The sequence below is a fragment of the Protomyctophum parallelum genome, assembly GCF_964188405.1.
Source record: "Protomyctophum parallelum genome assembly, chromosome: 3".
NCBI lineage: Eukaryota > Metazoa > Chordata > Actinopteri > Myctophiformes > Myctophidae > Protomyctophum > Protomyctophum parallelum.
The window spans coordinates 18,286,614-18,310,005 of record NC_139698.1 but is presented as its reverse complement, the minus strand read 5'-3'; the positions used below and the strand labels follow the sequence as shown (position 1 = coordinate 18,310,005).

The 23,392-nt window shown below is 41.0% G+C and overlaps 1 protein-coding gene across 1 annotated transcript in view; it reads right to left on the bottom strand.

Annotated features, from left to right (window-relative positions):
• Window positions 1-2,902: 2,902 nt before the first annotated feature.
• The window catches only part of LOC310855585 (death-associated protein kinase 2-like), a 42,491-nt gene continuing 22,001 nt past the window's right edge, over window positions 2,903-23,392 (bottom strand). The window contains exons 6-12 of the mRNA XM_083760651.1: window positions 12,069-12,117; window positions 11,212-11,238; window positions 9,637-9,789; window positions 8,900-8,945; window positions 7,892-7,981; window positions 3,979-4,062; window positions 2,903-3,760 (exon numbers count right to left, since the gene is read on the bottom strand). Coding sequence (XP_083616777.1) covers window positions 3,680-3,760; window positions 3,979-4,062; window positions 7,892-7,981; window positions 8,900-8,945; window positions 9,637-9,789; window positions 11,212-11,238; window positions 12,069-12,117 — 530 coding nt within the window. The 3' untranslated portion in view covers window positions 2,903-3,679. The remainder of the gene's footprint in view (window positions 3,761-3,978; window positions 4,063-7,891; window positions 7,982-8,899; window positions 8,946-9,636; window positions 9,790-11,211; window positions 11,239-12,068; window positions 12,118-23,392) is intronic.

Here is a 23,392-nt window from a genome sequence, read left to right as displayed (position 1 = left end):
AATAAATCATTGTCTTCGTGTAAGTACTCAATTGGGGAAGTTTCATGGTGATAACAATCTAATATAGGTATGGTTTTGCCCACTCAATTCATAATTAACGTTCCAATTGGCTCATGGACTAAAAACCAAAAAGAACTGAACCGGTTCCCATTGGGAACCAACCGGTGGAAAAGGGGCCTGTGTGTTTTGGCGAACATAGCCGATCTACAAGCTCACAACGTGTCGCGCTGCAGCGCGTTGTGAGCTTGTAGATCGGCTATTTTCGGGGCGCAACCCAGCACTCTTTAGCTATAGTGGAGATGGGGTGTAACGACATGGATTTCAAAACAAATTTGTTCAACGCAAAATGCTGCGTTCAAGTACAGGAGACAAAAAAGAGAAAAAAAGCAATTCTCCTGAATGCTGCCTTCCAGTATATATGGCATGGAAAGAAGTGGCATTTTTGCATTTCTTTCACCGTGTAGTAAATGCTGCATTCGTGGTCTGGAGAGGGCAGTTGTTTTACAGACGGATAAAAGGGCAGGGGGCTGAATCCCCCTTTGATGTTTATGTGTGCACGTAACTGCAGCTATACACATACGTCATGTTCCTAGAATGAGCCAATAGGGGAAGGGGATCAGCGTCACGTGATTCTTTTGTTTGACCCCCGCAAAAACCTGGATGTGTCTCAAAGAATGGATCTTCTGTTAGATCTTCTCTCGGGACAGAGACGTGCTGTTCAGTCCTGCTCCATCCAGGTTTTCATTCCAACCGGCCCAGATCTATATCACGTTATTATACGTGGCCCGGCGGAATGCTTGATTCCGATTGGTCGGTCACTGCACTCTGAGTGTAGGAGAGTAGCGACACGCTTTGATCTCGCCGCAAGGCGGGCGCCTATGGGCTATAGTTCCAAACATTGGAACTATCCCATTGAGATAGAATGAGCACTTCCGCATTCCATTGTTACAATGGGAGTCAACGCTATAGTGTCTCCACTCTCTTACTGCTCAGACCTTTAGCAGACCTAGACGAACAACAGACCGTTGCTATGGATAACAGACCGTTGCTACGGATAACAGACCGGTTGCTATGGTCACAGTTGACTGATCCAAGACCGAGCAGAGAGCACCTGGGTCATGTCAATCTGCCGCACGCACGCACGCATGCATGCACACACACACACACACACACACACACACACGCACGCACGCACGCACGCACGCACACTTCGGAAAACTGTTAAAAAAGTATTCAATCAATCAATCAAAGGATGTCTGTCACAAATATTTGAGGCGAGGAATATAGGCGAGATGCAATCAACAGCTCTAAAAACGCTTTATGAAGTTCAAAGTACACATTGCACATACCGCATGCCGTAAGCGACACGGTACTATACATGTAATATAGGCATACAAACACTTTTCTTATTACACATACCGTAGCAAACATATATACAGTGGTGGGGAAAAGTACTCCCAATTTGTTTTACTTCAGTAAAAGTATCAGACAATACTACTGCAATGTGGATATACTCAAATACTTCTAAATGTATACTTACTTAAAGTAATCATAACGCAGAATGTCCAGTTTACTTTCAAGTGTTTCAAATGTATCAAAAATCTATTGAAAAATAGCAGACCTATCTATACAAGCTTGTAGCGAATAGTAGCTACGAGCGAATTTAGAAAAATCGTGAAAATGTGGGGCAAATCTTTGAATATATATTCTTTCGGAGCAAACATTTTTAACTCAAATCTCAAAATCAAGTTCAAAGTACACACTGTGCACATTGTGCATACAAAATAGCAGATCTACAAGCTCACAATGCGACACATTGTGCACTTGTTGTAGATCGGCTATTTTCCGAAATGTATATGGGGCTGAAGTAGTTACTGTATATGTTCTTTTGTGATTAAAATCAAAATCTACAAAAGTAACTAGTAGTGACTAAAGTTTTCAAACAAATGTAGTGGAGTACACAAGTACAACATTTGGATCCGAGATGTAGTGGAGTAGAAGTAAAAAGTATTGGAAGTTGGAAATACTCAAATAAAGTATACAAATAGTACCTATACAAAATCCTAAAAGTTTTCTGAAAAACACTGTTTCTATGTCAGTGGTGCTCAGCCTTTTACATTTTACCCAGAATTATCTGGTTTTGGCCGTGGACCCCATTCCCAAAATATGTTGTTCCAGGGACCCCCCCAGAAACTAATATTTGAGTTAAAAACGTTCACTGTGAAAGAATATATATTCAAAGATTTGCACACATTTCCACGATTTTTCAAAAAAATAGCAGATCTACAAGCTCGTGGCTATGAGCCTGTAGATCTGCTATTTTTCAATAGCTAAAGTATAACAATGCTTAAAACACCAAAAGGGGTTCCCGTCCAATATGGGTTAATGTACTGAGCTGCTTTCCACCACTGCAAACATACAATACATAATGCACACTCACAAGTCCAGAAAAACTGTAAACATTCAAAACACGGGCTCAACTAATGGTTACACCGACTATTGTAAACAATAAACAACAACAACAAATCATCTCACATACGTTTTTTTTAAAGGGACACTTCACCTCTTTTGCAGCCAGATCTTATTTTAATGATGTTTGGCCGACAATAAAGACTTTCCTGGGGTTTTTATGTGGGTAGTATGTGTTTTTAGACATTTTAGTATTTCAAAGTGTCCATGGTGTCATGGACCCTGGGCTCAATTCCTTCCCGGACTACAATTCCCATAATGCTTCGGTGCACTGTTCCTCCTTGTGGATATAGGTGGAGGGCTGTCTTACTGAGACAACATGTAGTCCAGGAAGTAAGTGAGCCCAGTGTCCATGACATCATGGACACTTTAAAATATTAAAATATCTAAAAAAAAAACACATTTTACCCACATAAAAACCCCAGGATTTCTTGTCTTCCAAACATCATTAAAATAAGATCTGGTTGCAACAGGTGTGAAGTGTCCCCTTTAACGATTAATCACAGGCGTAATTGAATCGAAGCAAAACTGTGATTTAGGGTGGAGGGTTTTGAATATTCAAAATCTTCCAAGAATTTACTCAAAATATGTCACGTCAAAAATAACTATGCTATCTGGGGTGGCACTGATATAATATGACCATTTGAAAATAGTGAACATCGGAGGAAAAAAAAACAGTAGGGTCGCCACAATTATGACACAATCGTCTTTCGTCTAATTGCATTTATTTCGTCATAATTGTGTCCATGTCCCTGTTCACACTTTTCATACTCATTTTCAAACTTTCATTTCAAAACAAAAAAGCAGAATTAGCAGATCTACAAGCGTTACAACGCGTCACTCTGTGCCGCGTCGTAAGCTTGTAGATCAGCCATTTCTTGGCTGCCACGTGACGTGGGAGGCAGACGTCGGAGAAAACGCCTAAAGCAGTGAGTGAGAGGTTCTGAAACTTGTATAATTCCAAAGACCATTACAGGCCACAGACCCCCATATAACTCAAAATACGGGTCCATTTGGTTTCCGCTGTCAGAGTTACACACCTGTAAGAGTCCATTTGGTTCCCCAAACTATCAATCATTTTGATTGACCACCTCAAGGACCCCTGGGGAGGGGGGGGAGGGGGTAAATAACACAGTCTCTGTATAGGGAACCAGTGGCTTGCAGTCCATCATGGTGTACGTTGAACTCTGGCTCCGCCTGGTGGTTGTCATTAGGTAGTGCTGCTGAGCCTTCGGCGAATCAAAGAGGCCGGTTTGGTGTCCGTGTCCTCCTGATCACTCTCGCACTGTCTCTACACACGCACGCACACGTGCACATGCACACACGCACACGCACACACACACACACACACACACACACACACACACACACACACACACACACACACACACACACACACACACACACAGTACGGTTGGTAGACAGGACATGTATGACATGTGATGTGAACATTGTAAAGCTTCAGTGTTTTGTCTCATAATAATAAATAATAATAATAATGTCTCATACCAGTTCCTGGTCCTCTGCTCTGCTCTTGCAGCGCAGATACAGACGATTTAGCCGGTTACACGCCCACACCAGGTTGTAAGACATCTATGCACACACACACACACACACACACACACACACACACACACACACACACACACACACACACACACACACACACACACACACACACACACACACACACACACACACACACACACACACACACACACACACACACACACACACACACATTTTAACAATTTCTCATCATCAACAACAACCAACAACACATCAGCAACAAGCCAGGTTCTCCTCACCCAGTGGTATAGGGCATCAGGTGCACGTACTTCGCACTCACACACACGCGCGTGTGTGAGATGAGAGATTCAATTTATTGTCAATGTACAGTACAATTACAGCACAGCGAAAAGTATTTTCGCATCTCACCAATAGTGCAAACATGTCAGCAAGGAGGATACATTAATTACAGTAGTACAGTAGTAATGAACTGAGCACGTGAGCAGTAGTCATTTAAATAAGTAATAAATAAGATAAGAGAGGAAGAAGAAAAACATGATCTGTCCATATTGCACGTAGCCCTTATTGCACGTGGCCCAATGCACAGAGTGCTAAACTAAGGTCCAGAGACCATATTCCACAAGTCCAGTGGCCATATCGCATGAGTCCACATAGTTTTATAGACTAGGATGAGTCTGGGTTGGCTCATGTGTGCGCCTATACATGTGCGCACAGAACAGCTGATATAGCCTATAGTGTATGAGGGTTTTAGACACACGCACAAACACAAAAATAGACCTAAAATAATCACAACTTATTTAGTCGACGAAAACAACACTGCTTTGACGCAAACAGACCACCCGCAGATCAGAAGCAGTGCTGGAGCCATACCGCTGCGCTGCTTTGATATTATACCGTGTGTAGTGTGAGAATGTTCAGTTAAACAGTTAAACCCGTTATGCAAAGTTAGCCATTTTGATTTGGGTACTTGAGGAGAGACTTAATGACTAAATCAAAGCAGGTGCGTCAGCGGCAAAGCAGCAGACTGCAGACACGTAGGAGGAGGAGGAGGAGGAGGAGACCTGCACACTAGTTGCCATTTGCTAGTCCAAGAGCTTTTTATTTAATGTCCACAATATGCCACGTTTTGGTCTTTCGACCTCCCTTCCTTCCTTACCACCGACTTAAGAGAGGAAACGGCTGGAAAGGGTGGTATGCACAGCGTCAAAAATCATTGGCCTCGACCTCCCATCCGTCTCCTCTATCTGATTCTACACCATATGCACTAAGTGCCGGATGCAGAAGGTGATCGCTGACCCCCTCCCACCCTGCCTGCTCTCTTTTCGCACCCCCTGCCCTCAGGTAAGAGACTCCGGTCTCTAAAGTTCAACACCTCTCCGCTTTAAGAACAGCACTTATCCCTAGGCGGTTCGCCTCCTGAATGCCGACCCTCTTTTCACTCGCACTTTACAGCGTGAAGCTGCTTTGGAAAACGATGAACTGTGATGAATTTGCTATTTATTTATTCAACATGAATTGTAACGTTTTGCATTCTTCTTAGTTATTGCTCCCCCTCATATGATGTCTGTACTTTTGTATCGTGTTCTGTCTGATTATGTGATGTGAATATGTGTATGTATCGTATGTTTTTAGTGCACTGAAACAAATTCCAATCAACTCTGTTGACATGGCAATAAAGTCTTGAATCTTGAATTGAATCTCAGGCATGAGGTCGAAGCAGGACCGAAACGTTGCATATCGTGGACATTACATAAAAATCCCCTGAACCAGCAAGTGACAGTACGTGTGCCCTCCTTCTCCAATTTGGGTACTTGACACGTGGTGAATCTATAGCCCATTTTGACCTGAGATCAGATTAAAAAAAATTCTTCTACATCCTGACAGTTTTCTGAAAAATCTATGTTTCTATGTCAGTCGTTCTTCGATTTTTCAAAAATAGCAGACCTACAAGCTCGTAGCGCGCCACTCGGTGGCGTGCTATGAGCATAACATAATGCTAACACCAAAAGGGGTGCCTAGCAAGGTTATTATAGTTAACTATAACTAACGAAAAAACGAAAACTAGAATTAAAAAAACATTTTAGTTAACTGAAACTAAACTGAAACTAAAATAAATTAAAAAACGATAACTAAACTAAAACTGTATTGTGTGTTCACAAAACTAACTAAAACGAACTGAAATGATAGACAAAATGGCATTCGTTATCGTTTTTTTAACAATATTTATATGCCTTACGGACATTTAGAATATAAACCTTTTAAATTAATTCGGTACTTTTCCTTATTTCCCGAGCCGTTTTTACGGCACTTTTCAGCACCGTAAGGCAGCAAAAACTAAAACTAAACTAAAACTAAACTAAAACTAAACTAAAACTAAGCATTTTCACAAAATAAAAACTAAACTAAAACTAGCAAACCCGCTCTAAAAACTAACTAAAACTAACTGAATTCGAAAAAAATATGTCAAAACTAACTAAAACTAAACTATAATGAAAAAACCAAAACTATTATAACCTTGGTGCCTAGTACTTGCTGCGTTCTTCTCTTGATTCTAGGGGGACACGCGTTCTAGCGTGAACGTGCGTGCACCGTATACGCACGTTAAACAATGTTAAACTCACTTCATGCGTGCGCATGTTATATACCCTCTACAGACCTTGACATTTAATGGTTGTCAACACGTCGTACGTTCATTCAACTTTTGACATATAGTTATTGCTGCACACTATTATTGGATATGGCACAGGTTGCCTCCTCCTCCCCCACCGCCCCATGTATAATGCTTCCCTTCTCCACTCATCAGGGACGTCTGGCTCCCTCAGATACAATCTAGAGCCCCCCCCCCCCCCCCCCCCCCAGCTGTTTCCATGCCTTTTCCAAGCCTCATATATATACATGACATCTTTATTATTATGGTTGATAGCCCTGAACTTTAAAGGAGTGACAAACCAAAAGTTGAGTGAGCACCGAGTGAGCACCGAATATAGCGCGAGTCCACGCTTCAATGCTTTGTACTGTACACGCTTTTAATATACAGATGTTCAGTCATATAGCGATTCAATGAAATACATAAAAGGTACACGTTGATTATTATATTTTATACCTAAAATGAAGTTGTGTTCAACGCAGATTCAGGAGTGGAGAACGCCGTAGCCTGAAAACCCACCTTTTCAGACTCCATCATGGCCCATAGCACTTACCCTAACCCCTTAGATGGCATTTCTGTTGGCTTAGATAGCATTTGACACAGACTTATAGCATGTTATGTAGACAGCACTATAATTGTATTGTGTATATAGTCATAGCACGCCATAGTACATATGTATAGCATAGTAGTAAATATGTATAGTTTATATGTATAGTGTATGTATAGTTTCATTATATAGATATTCCACTGTTACCTTCTTAGCTTACGCATGTTTCATGATAAATGCTTTTATGTGATGTATTCCCATGCTTTTGTTCTTGCTTAAATGTAAGTCGCTCTGGATTAAGAGCGTCTGCTAAATGCCTAAATTGTAAATTGTAAATTGTAAATTGTAAATTGTAACGCCCACTGCTCAACCTGATCACTCATCATAGCTTATCGAGTTCACCTGTGTCCTACAGTCTCACAGCCAATCACGTATAACATTCCCCACAGCATAAATACTCCTCATCTCATCCCTTACCTGCTTGATACTGCCTCGCGCTTTAAAAAAGAATGGGTGAATGCAATGCACTATGTAAAGCACCTTGGATAAAGGCGCTATATAAATGCACCATTTACCATTTGAGTAAGTAACAGCGTCTCTGCCATATGTGGCGGCTGCCAATTAAATCAGAGAAAGCACAGTATAGATGCCAGCCTTTTCACCAGTGTTAGTAGGATTATAATAACTCCAAAGCTCACCTTCCATTTCCTCCTGGCGTTGAACTTCTTGAAGTTCTTCATGTTTATGGACGACCTGCTCCTATTGGCTGCCTGTTTACGAGTTAACGGCTGGGAAACAAGACAGAGCTATACGTTAGTCCAAAATGTATTAGCCTCCAGAAAGAAACCCTAAATACAAAGTTAATGCACCATTGCACATAAAAAAGACCCCATGGTGTCTAATGAAGTACTGTCACCTCATAGACACATGAGAAACTGGAAAATACAAAAATTGTGGCACTCCATCTTTAATTTTTTCTCCTGTAACCTGTCCTACCTCTGAGATGCACCAGACTGGCCTGCCATAGGCTAGAGGCCTCTGTCTGAGACGCACCAGACTGGCCTGCCATAGGCTAGAGGCTGCCTCTGAGATGCACCAGACTGGCCTGCCATAGGCTAGAGGCCTCTGAGATGCACCAGACTGGCCTGCTATAGGCTAGAGGCCTCTGAGATGCACCAGACTGGCCTGCTATAGGCTAGAGGCCTCTGAGATGCACCAGACTGGCCTGCTATAGGCTAGAGGCCTCTGAGACGCACCAATACCTTTTTTCACTAGCGAAAACTGAATGGAAACTATACATGAAAACTATAGTATGATGACTAAAACTAAGACTAAATATACTGAGATAAAATGTTAGGAGGGGATTAGTTGACAAGAGATCCAGTATAAATAAAAGACAAGTCATTTTACACTTGCTGAAAATAGCCGATCAGCTATTTTCAAAAGATTATTATACATTTGAAAACTTTTAAAAAAAATGGGACATTCTGCGTAATGAGTACTTTTGCTTTTGGTAATTTACATACATTTTGAAGCCAAATTACTTTTACTCAAGCACAAATTGGATTTCAGACTTTTACTTGTAACAGAGTATTTCTACAGTATTGATACTTTTACTTGAGTAAAAAACAACGTGTGAGTGCTTTTCCCACCACTGTTCATGAGAGGAGCACAGTTAATGCTAGTTAATGAGTTGTTAGCAGTACCTTGATCCAGGGGTGAAGGAGACATTCTTCAGCTGTCATCCTGTCTCTGTAGAAAACAGAGCACAGTAGAGCATTTAGAAAGGCGTACTTGTGTGTCTCTGGCTCTGTACAAAAACACAGCTCGGTGCTCGCGCTAGGGAGCTCCATGCTGTGTTATAGGCCCAAACCACACCAATGCAACTACCTTGCAACTATAGTCGCAACTCCTTGCAACATATCATACCACACTAATGCAACTCCTTGCAACAAAACACACCACACTATTGCAACTCCTTGCAACAGCCATTGGGGGATAACGGTTGCAAAGTAGTCGCATGTTGCAAGGAATTGCGTGGTTGAATCGTCATCAATCATCATTAGAAACGGCTTATTTCAGCTTTAACCCATTTTGGGGCGGGATCCCCTTTTGGTGTTGTAAGCATTATGTTATGCTTTAGCTGTTGAAAAATAGCAGATCTACAAGCTCATAGCTTGTATAGGTCTGCCATTTTTGAAGAATCGTGAAAATGTGGCGCAAATCTTTGAATATATATTCTTTCACAGCCAACAGTCTCAAATCCTTGCTTCATAGCGCGCCACCGAGTGGCGCACTACGAGCTTGTAGGTCTGCTATTTTTTGATAAATCCAAGAGCGACTGACGTAGAAGACATTTTTTAGAATCTGATCTCAGGTCAGAACGGGTTAAATACTGCCGTGTGAAAAGTCGACATATCAGCGTGTGTGCTCATCCTCTTACAGAGGTTCCTTCGTCAGTAGTTTCTCGATGAAGTCCTTGGCCATGGCGCTGGTGTCCCCGAAACACTCCTCGTCGAACTCGTACTCCATGGCCACGATGTTCCGGAGCGTCTCGTCGTCGCTGGAGCCTTGGAACGGCGAGATGCCGCTCAAGCTGCAAAACAAAGATGTGTACAGTATTTGTTAAAATGTTGTTTTTATGTGGACACGCCCACCAGTTCATTAAGTATGCCTGGTTTGCCTGGTGGGTGGTGATGGGTGGTGATCCACCTGAACTGAAGCCACACCCACAGCTGTAGTTGTATGATAAAGGGGGAGGGGTTAGGGGAGGGGCTGATAATGTGATGTCACTATGTTACTGTATTTTTCATTGGCACGTTTGACTGTCAAGCGTTCAGCCTCCAGGAATAAACCCTAAATACAAAGGGAATACATCATTGCACATAAAAACGACTCCAGGGTGTCTAATGAAGTACTGTCACCTCATAGACACATGAAAAACTGGAAAAATACAAACATTGTGGCACTCCATCTTTAAGGTACCATATAGGCCTGACGTCAAAATGAAAAAGAAAAAAAAATACAGTTTTCTGAAAAACCTCATGTTTCCGTATCAGTGGTGCTCTACATTTAATTTCCCATAATTTAGCCTGGGGACCACCTGGAACCCCCTCAAGGGACCAGTGGTGGTCCCGGACCACTGGTTGAAAACCACTGAGCTACAGCAGTATGATCCACAGTGGAATGCATTAGGGATGCAGTTAACTTAATACCCTAGCATGATGAGTGGGCTCCCACCCAAACCCACACACCCACCCCGGGGCCTTACTAACCTTAACCACAACAAACCCACCCAAACCCACACACCCACCCTGGGGCCTTACCCTGGGGCCTTACTAACCTTAACCACAACAAACCCACCCAAACCCACACACCCACCCCGGGGCCTTACTAACCTTAACCACAACAAACCCACCCAAACCCACACACCCACCCTGGGGCCTTACCCTGGGGCCTTACTAACCATAACAAACCCACCCACCCTGGGGCCTTACTAACCATAACAAACCCACCCACCCTGGGGCCTTACTACCATTAACAACATGAGACTAGTGTAAATGTAGAGCAATGTTTCACATTTACTCTGTAGAAAGGAAAATGTAGCCATTTTAAGTGTTCTCTTTTTTGGAAAAAAATAAAAATAAAATACAAATACTTTTGAGTGCCTTTTAGCTTATGTTTTAAGTTAACCCATTCTGGACAGGAACCCCCATTATTTTAGCTATTGAAAAATAGCATATATCTACAAGCTCATAGCACGGCAGAGTGCCGTGCTACGAGCTTGTAGATCTGCTATATCCCTGAAACAACATCTTTTTTTAGGGTCCTTGACATGAAATAGTTTGAGAACTCATATGGAAACATAGTTTTTTTCAGAAAACTGTCATGATTCAGAAGACAAATAGAATCTGGTCTAAATGCGTTCATTGATTCTACTCAAGGGATTTCAGTACACTGAACAGTAGATAATGATATGAGCCAGTGGCTCGCAAGCCTCATAGGATTGAATACTCACAGTATGTATGTGACGACTCCAATACTCCTGTAACACAAGAACGTTCAAATGAAACACTGCATCAACACTACAGTATGTATGTGATGATGATCAGTGTTGATTCTGTCGACCAAAACGAAGACGAAACATTTTCGTCGACTACCTTTTTTCACTGACGAAAACTGAATGGAAACTACATGAAAACTAATAGCTGTGATGACTAAAACTGAGACTAAATATATTAAAAACTAGACTAAAATGTTAGGAAGGGACTAGTGGACAAGAGATCCAGTATAAGTAATTTTACACTTGGTTGCATGCTGAAAATAGCCGATCTACAAGCTCACAAGCGCGACGCGTTGTGAGCTTGTAGATCGGCTATTTTCAGCAAGTGTAAAATCAGTCATTACGACGGCATCAAGGCCCGCCAAAATACATTTCAGTCGACTAAATCAACTGTAGATTTAGTCGACTAAAATCCTATGATATTTAGTCGACTAAAACTGGACTAACACTCCAGGTGACTAAAATGTGACTAAAACTAAATAAAAACTATTCAAAAGACTATGACTAAAACTAAAATCAAAATGTGCTGCCAAAAACAACACTGTATAATGTATATGATAACACCAATACTCCTGTAACAGAAGAACATTCATATAATAACACTAATAATGTTAGTGGAGACTGTTATGATGAACTGGAATACATGTATACTGCGTAACTATGGAGACTATTATTAATATTACTGCTATGGTGTTTGGTTGTGTGTTTGTTTATGTCCACTTTCAGAGGTCGGTTCTATTTCATTATGGTGTAGCAGTTGAAAGAAAAGGAAAAACAATAACATGCAGTATATACAGACAGGCAGACTTTACCACATATCTGCCGCTGTGCTCAGGGTTTCGTAGTTTATAACCTCTGGAGCTGGGGGGGGGAGAGAGAGAGAGAGAGAGAGAGAGAGAGAGAGAGAGAGAGAGAGAGAGAGAGAGAGAGAGAGAGAGAGAGAGGGGGGGGGGGGGATGTTTAGATACATGGAATGAAGCAAAAAATATAATATAATTTGCTAATTAGGAAAGGAGAAATGATGTTGAGGTATTTATTTGCTGTTCCACATATACAGCCAACCCGTTGGAATGAAATATCCATGGAAGATTCTTCTGAACACGTATTCTAGTGCTAGTTTAACCAACATACGCATTGATCTTAAAATAACAGACATACTTGTAACAAATAGCAGATATAATTGCAGATATACAAACTCACAGCCACGGTAACTTGTGAGTTGTTAGATCTGCTATTTTCGGTGCAATTGGAATCTAAATGACTGAGATCAGTCGTGGCAACTGAGAACTTTTATTCACAAGTGGGAATAGAATAAAATAGATACTGTAGGTCAGCGGTTCCCAAACCTTTTAGGCCATGCACCCCCAGTTACCCTCTGACCTAGCCGACGCACCCCCCCCCCCCCCCACATGGAAACTGCATAAGCTATATAGAGACACACATATTTCCTATTTATCCACATATATGAACCTGAATATGGCATTTGCAACATAGGCTATATTCTATACAACTTACATTGGCATAATAAATATGTTTTAAATAAAACCATAGCACCACCATTAGCCTTTTCATGCTGCGCACCCCCTAGCAGGCACTCGCGCACCACCTACAGAAGTCGGCCTCATGGTGGCGCTATAACCAGCAAATGTGGAGGGATGCAGGGACAATGTTTTTCCATGGCCTCTAGGGAGTGCGCATACATAAGTTGTATACAGATCGATGCAGTTATAGCTAAAAACAGTAATTGGCCTGTTATAGCGCCACCGTGAGGCTGATTTGGAGGGGGGGGGGGGGGGGGAATTGTGGCATGTCGTCCTCGAAATTGCACACTGTGTTTGTGATTTGTGGCATTTTTTCGAAACGGACCAATCGTGTGAGCTTTGGAAGCCAATCTTGGGATGGGAAATGGTGCCGCTCCGTGGAGATAGTGTATCTACCGAATTGTGTGATGTATGGATAAAATGTGTACGAGTAATCTACAGAAATGTGTTTTGCCTAAATCGGCCTCATGGTGGCGCTATAACAGGCCGTTGAGGAATATTTGGGGCATTGTTCTTTTAAAATCACATCCGTGTGAACTGAGTGGTGCAGCTCCCACCCCCCCTCTCTCTCTCTCTCTCTCTCTCTCTCTCTCATTAGCAGGCAACATTGCAGCACTATCACTCTCTCTGTTTCTGGCACCCCCTACTGGTACCCTATAATCATATACTGGTGCTCATGACCACATGGGTACATGACCACATACATGACCACATACATAGGTGTACACGGACATTGCTGGTTGTAGGAGTGGTTGCACCACTCAAAAATGTATAGACCATAATGAGTCTCAGTTGTTGCATTCTGCCTTCCACTGGGAGCCAATTTAATTCTCTAAATTTTTAGAAGCTTTTACAATTTTAGAAGCTGAAGTCCTTGTATCAGTAATTCTTGAATAGATTAGTAAAGATACTGAGATATACAGAAGGGGGCAGTAATGCAACTTTTAAGGATGCAAACTGCCATAATACCCCATGAAGAAGAAGGATCATTAAATCTGTGTTCCACCGAATGGGTCTAGAGACAAAAAGCCAGGCTGTCTATTCAGCCAGGCTTTATGATCCTGGCTCGCTAAATCCGCCCATTCTAAGCCTCGCTTGGCTTTAGTGGAACGGAATGAACCAGGCTGTAAAGACCAGGATTTAAAAAGCCTGGTTTTGGCCTTAATCCTGGATTAGTTAATCCAAGTTTTGTGGAACAGGCCCCAGGACAGAAAAACAACACAATATAAATGGATTTGAAAGTAATGTATTAAAAATGAAAGAATGCAGACGAATAAGTAATAAATCGAAATAAAGGGCAACGGCAAACAGAAAGGTTTTTAGCTGTGATTTAAAATAAGTAAGAGTGTAGCAGCAGACCTGCATTTTTTGGATCAATTGTTTCCAGATGTGTGGCGCGTAAAAACACTGAACGCCGTTTCTCCACGCATAGTTTGGACTGTATAGGGACATAAAGCAGACCTGTCCCAGATGACCTGGGAGCTCTATCTGGAAGTCCAAGCTGAAGTGGTTAGTGTATGTTCTGCAGTACAGTACAGTACAGTACAGTACAGTACAGTACAGTACAGTACAGTACAGTACAGTACAGTACAGTACAGTACAGTACGTCTGAGCAGCGCTTCCGGTGAATTCCATGAGAGGAATGGGGGGGTTTGAAGGGATGAATGACCTCTCCGCCTCTCGACGCTCATTGCATCTAGTCAAGTCTAAAGGCCTGTTATGGAGGAAATCTCTGGACTCTCATGCTTATAGAGCTCTCTCTCTCTCTAAGTCTAAGGTCTGTGAAGGAGGAAATCCCGTGGCTTTGTTTTGACTTCTCGTGTCCTCCTGTCCTTGGCACAGGGGAAAGGAAACGTGTAGGGAATAAAGCATGTCAGAGGCAAACAATCTTATGCCTAACTTGTTGAGGTTTAAGTCAATCCGTCTTAAAGGACAACTCTAGTTTTAGGTTGTTATTAAACACAGTAACATGTTAGAGTTCATTTTTTTTCATTTGCTGCTTTCTTTCGTTTTAGGGATTTTAGCTGTTTTTGACAGGGGGGGGGGGGGGCATTCAAGCAGGGGGCTAAATATGTATACATTTAGAAAACACCTGGCCACAAATCTACTGAATGTGTCAAACTGACATATTGAGCTGGCTTCCCCCCAGTAGGCTACCTTGACATTCAGTAGATACTAGATCCTGTGATATTCTGTGGCCAGATGTAATTTCCTGGGGTCTATTAGGACTATAGTAAATAATAAAAAAAGAAATCGCCATTATATTTTGTAAAAATAAATACATATTTAGCCCCATGCTCGAATGCCCCCGCCCCCCTGTCAAAAACAGCTAAAATCCCTAAAACAAAAGAAAGCAAATGAAAAAAGATTAACACTCATCTTTTACTTTGTCTAAAACATGAACCTTTTATTTTTGTAGAAGAGGTAAACTAATATTGTTTCTGTCGTTGGCCTGTTTATTTGTATACATGTGTAAACTTTAAACATTATTGTAAAAAAAATGATCTTTTCCCGTGATCTTTATTAGTATAATAGTATTAGTTTAGATTAATACACGATAATCAACACTAATACTTTAATTTAGAACACAGCCAAATCAAATCACAGTAGGCCTACGTGTTCAATCAATTATTCAATCAAAGCAAACGGCACAAACAATATTAGTTTGCCTCTTCTACAAAAATTAAAGTTACAAGTTACTGCGTGTTGCCATTCTCTTGTACTTGTATTATTTCCCACCACGGAGTATAGCCTTGCATCTCGGAGGACAGGCAAGACGGGCAGTGTCGGTAGGCCAATCAGAGGCAGGCGGGGCGTTACCATGTCTATGCTCAGACGTAGAAAGAATATACGCGTGTCTCTACAAAGTCTATAAAATGCACTGAATTGTCCGGCTCATGCAGTTGAAAGCCGTTTGCTCGGCACTGCAGACACTCTGTTGAATCTGCCCAGTGGTGGAAAAAAGTACTCCATTGTTTTACTTAAGTAAAAGTACCGAATACTGCAATTTAGAACTACTTCGTTACAAGTGAAAGTACGGAATTGAAAATGTACTTGGGTTAAAGTACAAAAGTATCGGCATCAAAATTTACTTAAAGTACTAAAAGTAAAAGTACTGTATTGTGCAGAATGTGCCATTTCACAAGTTCAAAATGTGTACAAAATCTATAGAAAATAGCCGATCTACAAGCTCACAATGCGTCGCACTGTGACGCATTGTGAGCTTGTAGATCGGCTATTTTCAAATGGCCGAAATGTACAGGTTTGAAGTGGTTAATGTAGGCCTATATGTTTTTTAATCATAATTTAAATCTCCAAAGTAACCAGTTACTAAAGTTTTCAAATGATTGTAGTGGAGTAAAAGTACAAATGTTGACAGTTTTCTGAGAGACCTCATGTTTCTGTCAGTCGTTCTCAAACTATTTCATGTCAAGGACCGCCAAAGATATATGTATTTGGCCGCTGACCCCCATCTGAAAATATGTTGTTCCAGGAACCCCACCCCCCAGAAGCAAAGATTTCAGTTAAAACGTTCACCGTGAAAGAATACATATTCGAAGATTTGCGCCACATTTTCACGTAGCGCGGCACTCGGCGCGGCAAAGGCAGTCGACGGACATTTTTCGTCTTAGTTTTAGTCGACGAAAACAACACTAGTTCTTTAGTACGCCGCAGGGTGAAGTTGAGCCATTACAGACGGACATCCAGGGTCCAGTAAATGTGTTCTCCGGCTGCTCACTCGGTTGTTGGGGAGGCTTTGTTTGTTTTTACTTCTCCCTTTGGCAGTCGTCCACTGTTGACGAGGTGGATGAAAGAAAGGCGCTATGTTGGCGGGGCGGACAGCGCAAGCATCTCAAATCTCAGGGGGGGAGGGGGGGGCTCTGAGTTCTGCCTGTTATACTCGCCCTCTCATTTCACTGGGGAACGAATTACACTTTCAGAGATTAAAATAGGGTGCATTTTGGGGACAAAACTTTTTTCAAATCAGATTTTTTTTCTTTTTAAGATACATTCAAATCAAATGGATGTATTTGTAGACACAGGTCTATACCAATCTTGAGAAGGAACAGGTTTTTCGCATAACATTTCTTTCTAAAATGGGACATTTATGCACTTCATAACTGATTCATGTCAACTCCGTCAGACACACTAAAATCCCTTTTATTTTTATTTGATAATTTCAACAATAATATAAAGTCCTCAGTTATCTTATAATGGCTTTCAGTAATCAAGTTAAGTAATACAATTCTTTTAATATTGTTTTGTTCCAATATCACACTATTATGAAATATCCAATTTCTCAAATCCGTCATTTCAACCTTTATTTTCAATATTATAACATGAAAACCATGTAAAAAAAAAAGAGAATCATCATTACGTATCATTTCAGTTGGTGTTTCAATACATAAGCACAAAAGATTTGACATCGAATCGTCTATTTCTTTGGAAATTAACAAAAACATCACGGGACCAACGTCTGACGGAGTTGACGAACATCTGACGGAGTTGAACTGATTTAGGTTCTAGACCACCTGGATCTTGATTCTGGTGACTAATCCCACATTTTCAAGGATGAGGAATACAGTGGTACTATTTAGATTTGCCCTGTGACCATTTTTCAAAATGGCCGCCACCTGCTGAACATTATTTCACAATAACTCAAGTTCTACACCACCTAGGATCTTCATTCTGGTGACTAATCATACATTTTCAAGGATGAGGAATACAGTTGTACTATTAAGATTTATCCTGTGACCATGGTAGACATTTTCAGAAATGGTGGACCTGCTATTATTTTACCAATTTAGTCAGGGAATATTATCAGAATAATGTCAAATCTGTGAATACATTTCTTACCAAGAATGTTCTTCACCAATGTGTTTGTAAAGGTGTCTACTAACATATCCCACATTATTGCTTACATTGGTTCATGCTATTGAACCACCCACGCATTTTTGACAGCTGCTGAAAGTTGGGTACCATCAACAACCAATATAAGGCTAAATGTTCTACATTTCATTATGCTTTAAGTAGAATGTGGCATGTCAAACTAGGGGCTTTTCATGATTCTGAATCCATTCCAAGCATTAGTTTTGCATAAAAAACACTATGTTGGCTAAAAACGGCCATAGCCATCATCACAGATGTGATGAGGTCAGCACATTTGGGCAAGTGGCTATATGGCCAAACTAGGGGGTCTATGGCCAAACTAGGGGTCAAACTCCTTGGGCTAAATTCGGTGAGGTGAACAGTGAGCAGTGAACAGTGAGCGAAAGACTGAAGACAGAAGATCTGGCTTCAGGACTATCAGGCAGGATGTGCAGACACTGAAGGCATCAGTGTCTTTCTCTGTGTCCCCAGCATGTCAACCAAAGCAATGTTACCAAATCAAAGGAGCCTTCACCTCAAGTCACCTGGGGCTGGGTGAGCAATCGTATCCTGTATCTAGCCTCACAACTAAATACAGACACTTGGCCAGACTGCCGTTTGAAAGGGTCAAACCCCTCATCCTGATTGGGGAAGACCACCCCACCTAATCACACCAACAGAACAAGTGAGGTTGGGGCCTCCAGGTGGGCCAGCAGCCATCTGCACAAGACTGGGCTGGACCCTGCAGGAAAGCAATCTCCAGCCAAGACAATGTAAGTTGACTATAACAGAGCCCCAGAACACAGAGCTCATGAGAAGGATGGAGAAACACTGGCAGGAGGCCACCAAGATACAACGCCCCAGAGACCCAGAGTGTGCCACCGCTGGCAGTAAGGAGATCAACTGCTGCAGCAACGATGTCATGAAAGGCAAGTCTCCACCAAAAAAACCCTGAACCTAATCGGGGTGTCAAGAGACCAAAGTTTCTCTCCCACAGTTCCCTGCAGTGGCCAGTGAAGTCAAACTGTGCATCTGTACCTGAAATCAATCAATCAATCAATCAATCAATCTTTATTTATATAGCACATTTTTCAGGCAGCGAGTGCAGTTCAAAGTGCTTTACAGTAAGAGCAAGGGAAAAAATAATAATAATAGTAATAATAATAATAATATATATATATATATATATATATATATATATACATATACATATACATACACATACATGCAGAAATATAACAAAAAGAGCAACAAAAAACAAAGCAAGGAAGCATCAACTACATAGTAATAACAAACAGAGAAAATAAAATAAAAACAATAATAAAAAGGAGAGACTAAAAACAGGAAAAGGACATGTAATGATCTAGGAGGTAAAAGCAATGCTAAAAAGGTGTGTTTTAAGATTTCGTTTAAAAGGGACAAGTCAAAGGCCAGAAAGCCCACCTCCTTTTAATGTCCTGTCAGTTGCAACTCAACCTGCACCTGAAATAAGCCCTGACCCCTCCCAGAGAAAGTTCATCCTTGAAAATGTAATGATTAGACGCCAGAATCAAGATCCTTGGTGGTCTAAAACTTGAGTTATTGGTAAAATAACAGCAGGTTGGTGGTCATTTTGAAAAACAATGGCTGCCATGGTCACAGGACAAATGTAAATAGTACCACTGTATTCCTCATCTTTTAAAATGTATGATTAGTCGCCAAAATCAAGATCCTAGGTGGTCTAAAACTTGAGTTATTGTAGGTGGCAGGTGGCGGCCATTTTTAAAAACAATGGCTGCCATGGTCACAGGACAAATCTAAATAGTACGAATGTACCCCACATCCTTGAAAATGTATGATTAGTCACCAGAATCAAGATCCTAGGTGGTGTAGAACTTGAGTTATTGTAAAATAACAGCAGGTGGTGGCCATTTTGAAAAATGGCTGCCATGGTCACAGGGAAAATCTAAATTGTACAACTGCATCCTTCATCCTTAAAAATGTAGTCTTAGTCAAAAGAAATGGCTGCCATGGTCACCACGAGACAAATCTGTGATGGCCCTATAGCCAAAAATGTTCCTTAAGGCATGCTGTGTGCCAAATTAGAATACTTCCCATTATTCAAAAACTATAATTTTATTGTTTTAGGAACACTTTTGTCAACTCCGTCAGATACATGTCAACTCCGTCAGACACAAAACCTGACGGAGTTGACGTCTGACGGAGTCTGTTTTCATCTCAACCCTCTGTAGTACAATGTAGCCATTTAGTTTTTGCTTCAGTTAACTTGTTAGCTAAACCTAACCCTAAACTAAAATACTTAAATAATAATGTCCTGACGGAGTTGAAAGCTGTGACCACATTGATATGAACATTGTTTGTTTAAAATATCAAACAATTGAATGCTTGTCAGACCAGGTGCTCCACTGTTGCAACAAATATAAACAGGACTTGGAAAAGTCTTCAGGCTAAATCTGTCGACAATATTTTCTCATTTATTTAAGACTTTTTAAAAACCTGACGGAGTTGACGGATACGTGGGACACACATTTGATATGAGATATTTATTGGAAAATATAAATTAAAATTAACTGTGTATATTGTTTGCTATGTTGTTGACAATCTACTTTCATTTAGTATGTATATTTATGCGATTGTGACAGTATTAGACACTTATTTGGCTGTTTGAAATTGTGACCACTTGCTGGGGACAGGCTAAATACAGGCATTTTGGGGTACAGAGCCTGCTTTTAACTAATTCATATGGAATATGAAAAGAATTCTAATGAAATGAATGTCATAAGAATACACAACTGTATTACATATAACTTTGCAAGTGCTTTTATTTTTATGAATTAATTTATTTATATAACATAAATAAGGCTCTTATGTGTGGGACATGTTTTTTCCACTTTTGTCCCTCATCTCAAGAATGAGTGAGTTAAAGGACAACTTTAGTTTTTTTCAACCAAGGTTCATGTTTTAGGTTGTTATTAGAGAAACTAAAAGGTGAGTGTTAATTTTCTTTCATTTGCTGCTTTCTTTCGTTTTGGGTATTTTAGCAGTTTTTGACAGGGGGCGGGGGCATTCGAGCATGGGGCTAAATATGTATTTTTTTACAAATAATTATGACGATTTATTTTTGTATTATTTACTATAGTCCTAATAAACCCCAAGAAATTACATCTGGCCACAAAATATCACAGGATCTATTGAATGTGACAAACTGACATATTGAGCCTATACACACAGTATAAGCCTTCCCCCAGTAGGCTACCTTCACATTCAGTAGATTATGTGATCTTCTGTGGCCAGATGTAATTTCCTGGGGTTTATTAGGACTATAGTAAATAATAAATAAATAAATCACCATCAAATTTGGTAAAAAAATACATATTTAGCCCCATGCTCGGATGCCCCCGCCCCCCCTGTCAAAAAGAGCTAAAATCCCTAAAACGAAAGAAAGCAGCAAATGAAAGAAAATGAACACTCACCTTTTAGTTTCTCTAATAACAACCTGAAACATGAACCTTGGTTGAAAAAACTAAAGTTGTCCTTTAAGGGACGACCTCTGCATCCACACGATGCGTAGACTACTGTATACTGTTTTTTATTCTAGTTTATTTTGCTAGAATTTGGTTATAAATTATAATATTCATTTCTTCTTCTGTTTTCTACATGAATATAACCATATAAAATGAAATTAGAGTTAAATGCTGCAATTTGTAAAGAAACTGTCTTCCAGTGACATCATCGATGGGAAATACAAGCTAACAGAAACTGTAGGCTTTCTAGTCCTGAAAAGTTGCAATGCGAAAATGGAAGCCATCGTTCTCACGATAATGAAAATCAAAATATTTTTGTAAAAAAATCTTGTTTAAAAAAAAATCTGCCTAATGATGATGTCACTGGAAGACGGTTTCTAAACTGCCCACAGCCCTTCTATGAGACACAGACTTGAGTAGAAAAAACTCGTGCCATTTTATCATGATTATTAGTGAGGACCTATTATATGAAGATAGGTTGAAAAGTGGTGAAGTGGTCCTTTAAGTTTTAGTCGACTCCCAGTATACGTAACCCTTTCGGAAAAATAACTCCCCCCTCCCCCGACCCCCTCCATTAGGTTGTTGAGACCACCTGTCCTTTCTTTCTCTCTCCCCCCCCCCCCTCCCCCAGGGAATGCTGGGAAAGGAAGGCCTCCCGCATGCATGGGTCCCCCCGCATGCAGAGGGGAGAACGACAGAGGGAAACATTCCTTCCACCCCCCTGCCTCCCATGGAGAAACATGGGGACCCCCCTGCCTCCCATGGAGAAACATGGGGACCCCCCTGCCTCCCATGGAGAAACATGGGGAAATTAAAAAGGACGCAAGGAAACAACGGAAGCGTAATTTCAAGAAAGAAATAGGGGGGTGGGGCAACAGATAAGTTACCATTAAGAACACAAGTTGATCTCAGGGGGGGGCACTGGGCACTAGTGTCTGAAGCCAGTAGGAAATCCTGACTTCCTGAAAGTTCATATAATGGCCTGTCATTGGGCCCAAAAAAACCCATAGCTCCATAGAGGTTCAAGGTTCAAGTTTATTTAGTGTCCCCGAAGGGCAAATTGGTTTGCAGCATAGACATTACATTAAACAATGAATGAAACAGTACAAACAAACAAACAGTTCACATAGCGGATACCAGAGTACAAAGGTGCACACAACCATTAAAGTGCAGGCGTTTAAAGTGCTATGCGATAGGTCATAAAAGTGTGTAATACAGTAAAAAGTGAAAGTGCTCATCATAAGGTTATATCCTTGATCTACCCACAGCAGCATTCAGTGTGTGAATAGAGACCGGGACAAAGGAATGTTTGTGCCTGTTTTTTGTGGCACAGGGGGCTCGCAAGCGAAGGCCGGATGGGAGAAGGATGTATCAGATCGGATACACAGGGCTTTGTTAGAGGCCCATGTATTTGGGCCCAAATGCACCTAGACTGTATTACCTTAATAAACATGGTCATGAATACTTTCTGCTTCCAGTCACTAGTTTAAAGTCTCATTTCTCATGTCATAATATTCTTTTTGGAAAGTTATGGTCCCATTTATTAAAATAAAAAAAACATAAAGTCGAGTATGTTCTGAGGGGCGTGGCTACCGTTACAGTCTATGATCGGGATCCACCCCCCGCTTGAGTCAAAATAAAAACCGACGAAGAAGAAGGGGGGAAGTCCCGCCTCGTTGTCTGGGCCAGCCAATGGCCCAAACAGGCTTCATCTTACGTCCATATCAGACCCGGAGAATGCTTTGTCCATATTATTTTTTTACAGTCTATGGTTGATCTACAAGCAGCTCTCAACGCATCACCAAGCAACACTGCGAGCTTGTAGATTTTGTTTGGGTGAAAAAGGATAAAATGTTTGAAAGTCTTTGCCTAAATTATTCCCAAAATAAGGGACGCCACGTTGAAAGTGGTCAATAAATTAATGGTTGCCTAGAATGCATACAATACAATCTATTATATTATAACACGTGTCACATGTGGAGTCAGGGGCGGATTTACTGTAGGCAAAGGCAGGCTAAATTCATTATGAATATTAAATGATATCGCCTATAGCAGGGGTGGGCAACTGGCCGCCCGGGTGTTAATGTCAGAATACTGATTTCAGTATTGAGTATTGATTTCAGCTGTTACAATTCCAAACCCGCTTTAATTACTTCATGACTAGTATTACATGACTAGTACTTAATGACTAGTATTAAATGA